The 7,844-nt window shown below is 44.7% G+C and overlaps 1 protein-coding gene across 1 annotated transcript; it reads left to right on the top strand.

The window, feature by feature from the left end:
• The first annotated feature begins 2,735 nt into the window (after positions 1-2,735).
• Positions 2,736-7,488, top strand: ZIC2 (Zic family member 2). Its single transcript, XM_040336166.1, has 3 exons — positions 2,736-4,530; positions 5,947-6,110; positions 6,320-7,488. The coding sequence occupies exons 1-3, from the start codon at positions 3,408-3,410 to the stop codon at positions 6,527-6,529; spliced, it is 1,497 nt and encodes a 498-aa protein (XP_040192100.1). The 5' UTR covers positions 2,736-3,407; the 3' UTR covers positions 6,530-7,488.
• Positions 7,489-7,844: the final 356 nt, after the last annotated feature.

Raw genomic sequence — 7,844 nt, 5'->3', positions numbered from 1 at the left:
GCAGTATAAAATCAGGCAATGCCAGGAAACCAGTTACTACCCTTCTCCAGTATAAAATCAGACAGTGCCTGGGGACCAGTTACTACCCCTCACCAGCATAAAATCAGGCAGTGCCTTGAGACCAATTACTACCCCTCTCCAGTATATTAGGTAGGGCCAGGAGACCAGTTACTACCCCTCTACAGTATAAAATCAGGCAGTGCCAGGAGACAAGTTACTACCTCTCTCTAGTTTAAAATCAGGCAGTGTCCGGAGACCAGTTATTACCCCTCTCAAGTATAAAATTAGGCAGTGACAGGAGACCAGTTACTATACCCCTCTCCAGTATAAAATCAGGCAGTGTCAGGAGACCAGTTACACCTCCTCTGCAGTATAAAATCAGGCAGTGACAGGAGACCAGTTACTACCCCTCTCCAGTATAACATCAGGCAGTGCCAGGAGACCAGTTGCCACCTCTCTCTAGTTAAAAATCAGGCAGTGCCCGGAGACCAGTTATTACCCCTCTCCAGTATAAAATCAGGCAGTGACAGGAGACCAGTTACACCTCCTCTGCAGTTTAAAATGAGGCAGTGACAGGAGACCAGTTACTACCCCTCTCCAGTATAAAATCAGGCAGTGCCAGGAGACCAGTTACTACCCCTCTCCAGTATAAAATCAGGCAGTGACAGGAGACCAGTTACTACCCCTCTCCAGTATAAAATCAGGCAGTGACAGGAGACCAGTTACTACCCCTCTCCAGTATAAAATCAGGCAGTGCCAGGAGACCAGTTACTACCCCTCTCCAGTATAAAATCAGGCAGTGACAGGAGACCAGTTACTACCCCTCTCCAGTATAAAATCAGGCAGTGCCAGGAGACCAGTTACTACCCCTCTCCAGTATAAAATCAGGCAGTGACAGGAGACCAGTTACTACCCCTCTCCAGTATAAAATCAGGCAGTGCCAGGAGACCAGTTACTACCCCTCTCCAGTATAAAATCAGGTAGTGTCAGGAGACCAGTTACTACCCCTCTCCAGTATAAAATCAGGCAGTGCCAGGAGACCAGTTCTCTCCAGTATAAAATCATAGTTCCAGGAGACCAGTTACTACTCCTCTGAAGTATAATATCAGGGGTGCCAGGAGACCAGTTACTGCTCATTTGCAGTATAAAATCAGGCCGTGCCAGGATACCTGTTATTACTCCTCTGCAGTATAAAATCAGGCAGTGCCAGGAGACCAGTCACTACCCCTCTCCAGTAAAAAATCATAGTTCCAGGTGACCAGTTACTACTCCTCTGCAGTATAAAATCAGGCAGTGCCAGGAGACCAGTTACTACCCCTTTGCATTATAATCATCTATAGCAGTGATTTATTCATGCTCGGTGGTTCTTGGTTAAACTCGCACTTGTGGTCACACTTGTAATTGTTTATGCGCCTTCAGCTCTCTAAACAAACAGTAATTAGTGAGAGGGTCTGATCATGCCTTTATTTACAGATCAATGTCTTTCTATTATCAAGGACACGTATCTTTGTGTCTATCTGCTTGCTGGTTATCTCAATCTCCTCTTGGCGGGGAAGGACACAGCCAGCCATGGTTTGGTGGGTGTCTGCTCTTGTCTCCCCTAGATGTGACCTCAGCCAGACCAAGGCGTGACTCGGCCCACAGTGGGCTCCAGGTTGGGCATTGTGGAAGTCCCCATTTCTGGAACTCGCTGAGCTTTGCCGGGCTTGGAGGCACATCAGAGCTCTTATTGCATTGTGCTGCTATGGGTGCGGCTTTGTTTTCATTAATGTGCAATAGTATCCCCCTCATAGCATTCATCGGCACTATAAATATCACAAGAGTCGTGTACACATAGTAGCCACGGGCAGCTAACATTACGTCACACTTACTATGCCATCTGGATGGATGGATGGATGGATGGAGAAGGGTACTGCTAGTCCCAGTAACATTGTCGGGTTACAAATCATACAGACTTGCATGAAAATGCAGTTTATTGACGCAGGCTTTTACATATAGCAATAAAGAACCTCCACAATCATAATAATCTGATCACCATACTACCTTGTGTATTTATTTGCTACCTGGTGTATCACATGACTGATCCCTGATTCCCTCCATAGAAATATGTATTCTAGTGACACAGGTGTGTGCTATGAATGGAATTTATAATCTAGGAATATATCTATATTTACATACCAGAAAATAGAGGCTGGTCGACGGACCTCATGCACTGAATCTACAAATATGCCAATGCTGCATGTAGGAAATATTACATGGAAAGGATATCCAGCACATCTCAAATTGCCAATTTTCTGAGGTGAATACGTTTGATACACCTTATAGTTTATTCACATTCCATTTACAGGACGATATGTGCTATTAAACGATCTCATAATCCCCTTTCGTTGAACACATAATACAATTGTGTAAAGATTTAGCAATATGCTGCACCAATTGGCCCCCAATCTCTATACAATGTATGATTTGTATTGCCTGCTAAAGGTACACGTCTAATGTGTCACCAGGAAATGAATGGACTGTGGATTTGTTTTTGCGTGGAGCCCTTTTTTCCTATGACAGGGAGATAAAAGCTGGGAAATCGATGGAGACCTTCATGTGCCCAGAGCTGCAGCCAGAGGGGTGGGAGGGGCGGAGCTGGTGATTGGCAGGAGAGTTGGGAAGAGCTCCAAACATGTCTCCTGTGTGTGCAGCCAATAGGAGAGCCGGGCAGCTGTTAAAGGGGGGCGGTGGTGAGTGCGGTCGGCAGTCCAGTAAGAGAGTAGAGCAGACAGCAGAGGAGGGGGTGTCATCGGGGGAAAAAAACAACTATAACAAAAAAGAAATCCACTACACAAAACATAAAGCCGCCAGCACAACAAAAGCCCCACACTAACCACATCTACTGAATAGAAAAGCAAACAAAAGCGACGGGAAGGAGGAAAAGTGTTGTTCGGACAATGAGGAGCTGAGGATCGGCCGATTCCCGTGCGCTGCTTGGCTGGCTGGCTGGCTTGTGAGCTGCTCCCTCCACGTTGTGTGCTATCACTTTTCTTTTTTTGCTTGTTTGTGTTGTTCCCCCTCCCCCTCCTGCTAGGACCCCTCCTCCTCTGACAGCCCTCCTCCCACCACCCAGAGCAGCAACTTAAAGAAAGAAGAAGAGGAGAGAGAGGAGCATCTGCCGCTCGATCGTTCATCTAGGGGGAATCTGAGCCGACTTCCCCGACTGAGAAGGGCCATTTGGAATGATAATGATCCCATTGCATTGAGCTCAGGACATTGGCCATGGACAGGCTCCTGTGATCTGGTGCGATCTCCTTGGATAATATACATTTGATTGTTCGGCTGTATCTGATCTCTATTGTAAAGTCTAGATCGTCCTGATCCAAGACAGGTGACTGACACCACCCCCCTACAGACTGTGGGAGATGTTGCTGGACGCCGGCCCTCAGTTCCCGGCCCTGGGTGTGGGCACCTTTGCCCGACATCACCACCATCATCACCACCATCACGCCGCGGTGGCGGCAGCGGCGGCAGCTGCCGCAGAGATGCAGGAGAGGGAGCTGAGCTTGGCGCAGAATAGCTTCGTGGAACCGGGGCACATGGGGGCTTTCAAGCTGAACCCTGCGGGGGGCTCGGGAGGGGGCAACGGTGGAGGCGGTGGAGGTGGAGCGGGCTCGGGTGGGGTGGCAGGGAGCAGTGGACCTCATGACTTGTCCCCGCCAGGGCAGAGCTCAGCCTTCACTTCCCAGGCGGGGTACCCAACGTCTGCCCTGGCTCCGCATGCCGCCTACACGGGCGCCACATTCAACAGCCCCCGAGACTTTATATTCCGCGGGCGAGGCTTTGCAGAAGGGGCTTCTGCAGGAGGGGGCCAGCATGGCTTATTTGGGCCCCCAGCAGGCAGCCTGCACCATCATCCCCACCATCACCAGCTATCACATGGGGAGCACCCACAGAGCCACCTGCTATTTCCTGGGATCCATGAGCAGCATGCTGCAGCTTCCCAGAACGCTCTCGGTGGACAAATGAGACTGGGTCTGCCCGGAGAGGTGTTCGGAAGGACTGACCAGTACCGCCAGGTGTCCAGCCCCAGAGGGGACCCCTACTCTGCTGCACAACTGCACAACCAATATGGCCCAATGAACATGGGCATGAACATGGCTGCACACCACCATCATCACCACCACCACCCGGGGGCTTTCTTCAGGTACATGAGACAGCAATGCATCAAGCAGGAGCTCATCTGCAAGTGGGTCGAACCCGAACAACTCAGCAACCCCAAGAAAGGCTGCAATAAGACTTTTAGCACCATGCATGAGCTGGTCACCCATGTGTCTGTGGAACATGTCGGGGGCCCCGAGCAGAGCAACCACATCTGCTTCTGGGAGGAATGTCCCAGGGAGGGAAAACCATTCAAAGCCAAATACAAACTGGTCAACCACATCAGAGTTCACACTGGAGAGAAGCCTTTCCCATGCCCATTCCCTGGATGTGGCAAGGTCTTTGCCCGATCAGAAAACCTTAAAATCCACAAAAGGACTCATACAGGTAGGTGCCCTCATAAAACCTCTTTACTTACAATTCGCTTAACCTAAAAAAGAAATATATATTGACCCATTTCTACTGTATATATGTGGCCAATCTGATACCCTAAACGAATATCGCTGCATAGGGTGATCTTCGCCTAGATATTCCCACATTCACAGCTTAATCCTACCTGTACCTACCTGCCATGGTGGCTTTCATATGCCTACTCTGTGATTGCCAGCCTTTCGAGTTAATATAAATTCCTGTAGTTTCGGTTTAATATTTCGCTGATTCCTTATGTGAGAACCACCTAATGCTAATTATTTCTTATCTGTTTACCATGTGAATGACAAGATCTTATATCCACACTAGTGGAAATGGGCTTCTCATATCCAGCTTTATTAGTTGTGTATATTATAGGGGTTTTTACATGTTGTATTCTGAAATCTAGAGGTACAAATATATATAAAATTATTAATTATTTTGGGGTGTGTCAGTGTATATTATGTTAATAATAATAATAATTGTAATAGGTGTTGATGATGATAATAATAATAATAATAATAATTTTTAATAGTTGTTGTTGTTGTTAATAATATAATAATAATAACTATTACAACTATTATTATTATTAGTATTAATAATACTATTAAAATTATTATTCTCATCAACAACAACTATTACTATTATTATTTATTATTATTATTATCTTTCCCTTGGTTGAATTTTTTTTTTTTTTTTAAATGATGCTATTTTCAGGAAATCTCTATCGAGTTTTTTTTTGTATGCATTTCTAAAGCCGATATCACACCTTTTTTCGGGCAGTGTCTGTAAACATTTTACTATTGGGAAAATAAAAAGACATGTGAGGCCGATGTGTCGGGATTGATTGTAGGTGTGAGACAAGATTTAACAAGGTTTAAAATAAAGGGCATTTCTTAGCATGGAAAGTCTACATTTTAAACTCGTAGTATCTGAACAGATGTCGCTTAAAACAATTTAGGTGCTAATGGAATTTAATGCTAAGTGGATTCCCTCCAAATGGAGGATATTTGAGTTCTCACACCTCTAAATTGCTCCAAACAACATAACATTTGTATATGTAGTGAGAGGGGGAAGGGGCTGGCTGTGAAAATCAAATGAAGGCATTTTAAATATGTTTAGCCCTTTTACAAGGCGCTTGTTTACCCCACCTGGGAGCATCAGTAGAACAATCTCCTCCTAAACTGTTTGCAAATGAATCAACAATTAGCATCTATTTCCAAACTGATTGGGAAGGGAATTCGACCTTGAATTCAACTCGCATCGTTTACTAAACTGCTTGAGGAAATGAGCCTGCAGTATTACATCTGTGTGCTTTGGTTTCAACAAGCTGAATTGTAATGTAGCCTTCGGTTATGGCATGGTGTGTATAATGTCTGAATTGTCTATTTCCAGGGGAGAAGCCTTTCCAATGTGAATTTGAAGGTTGTGACAGGAGATTCGCTAACAGCAGTGACAGAAAGAAGCACATGCATGTTCACACTTCGGATAAACCCTACTTGTGCAAGATGTGCGACAAATCGTACACTCACCCCAGCTCTCTGCGGAAACACATGAAGGTAAGGGCCTACCTCTACCAGCACGATGGCCTGGCTAATTCTGATAATCCCAACAGTCTTTACTCCATTAATGGCTAGTGTTGTCTCCCATTCTGATTCATCGATAAAGACACGAGTGTATATTTATTTACAACATAAATAGAACAGATTTCCTTGATTTTTGTGTCATTTTTCTGAACCCACACTAACAGGCTTCTCTTCTCTTCTAGGTGCATGAGTCGTCCCCTCAAGGTTCAGAGTCGTCTCCAGCTGCCAGCTCTGGCTATGAGTCTTCTACTCCCCCAGGGCTGGTGTCACCCAACACGGAGACACACAGTACCAACCTGTCCCCCGCGGGGGCCGCAGTGTCTGCAGTGCACAGTGTAGCCAGCGGCGCCGCAGGGCCCCTGTCGTCAAATTTCAATGAATGGTATGTGTAGGGGCCACCGCTGGCTCTAGTGGGACACTTTGGAGGCCACCAGAGACAATGCAGCACTCCAAATTCACCAGCTACTGTTCTAACACGACCAAGTGGACATTCCTGGGAAGGATTAAACTGCACAATCCTATCAAAAAATGAGAGCGAGAGTGTGTATGTGTGTACCCGATAAGAATCTATTTATTCTCCCATCCTTCTACCCCAAAGAAGAGCAAATGATTTTACTCTGCCCACCCCCTCCACTTCTACCCCTCTTACACTGTACATAGTTCACTTCTCTTGCTTGAGATGAAGAGGACATTTTAATCTACTTGTTGTATAGCGGTTTTATCCGGTTGTATATACAGCTTCACATAACAAGTGCAGGACTTTTATCTAAATTCACCAGTCTACAAATACAGCAAAGGAGGGGGTTTCCCCCCTAGTTTTTATTTTTGTATATTCCTTTGTGTATCGTGCCATTGGTATTGTGTCTTTTTTTTTTTCTAGAGGAAACATGATTGTAAATGTTCATGCAACTGGGCTGGGAAATAATAAAACTCCGTGCCAAAGTCTCTCCTGTGTTTTTTGGAGTTCCAGAAGGCAGTCCCCTTTATACACACAGGCTTGTGAATGTCATTTTCTGTTTCATGTGACGTTTTCTGTGCTTTCTCCAGTTCAGTTTGTTGGTGGTGACTGTTTGAGAGACCCGTGGGGAAGGGGGGATTCAACGTTGTGCAGTCCTTCCTCCTGTAAATAGTCCTTACCATATTTATCCATTTGTAATTAAATTATGGCATTAACTTGCTACAGAGGAAACACTATTTATAAAGAATGTTTCTTAATTATAAATATGTACAATTGTGAGCATAAATTGTTCTCAGATTTTTTTTTTTCTTATTTAAAGTGGTTTTATCCTTTCTGTGACTTGTTTTAAGAGTAAATGCATACAGACCTATAATAAATTGTGTTGAAACTGCATGTATGATTCCGTCTGTGTCCAGGGTGTAAACATGTGATTTTACAAGCATTGTCATCTGCTATATAGTAACAAATCAAAGGACTCCAGAAATTGGAGAGAGACATGGGTTATAAAATACATTGGCAGAAAAACATTGTAATTTTCACTGCCTGACATATACATTCTAATAAAAAAAATATGCTGTTTAAGGAAATAGTTTAATGCTTTGGCATTCTGTGCTGAATGTGAAGGCAATTCCCATTAATTAGGCGACAATCAGAAATTGAAATGATACAGCAGTACATTGTTATAGCAATTTAGTGAACAAAACGTGTTAAAATCATCATAGGCTTGTGGTTGTAGCGGGTAAAACATT

This window comes from Rana temporaria, chromosome 2, assembly GCF_905171775.1.
Source record: "Rana temporaria chromosome 2, aRanTem1.1, whole genome shotgun sequence".
NCBI lineage: Eukaryota > Metazoa > Chordata > Amphibia > Anura > Ranidae > Rana > Rana temporaria.
The sequence above is the reverse complement of the archived record's forward strand: the minus strand, read 5'-3'. Positions and strand labels throughout refer to the sequence as shown.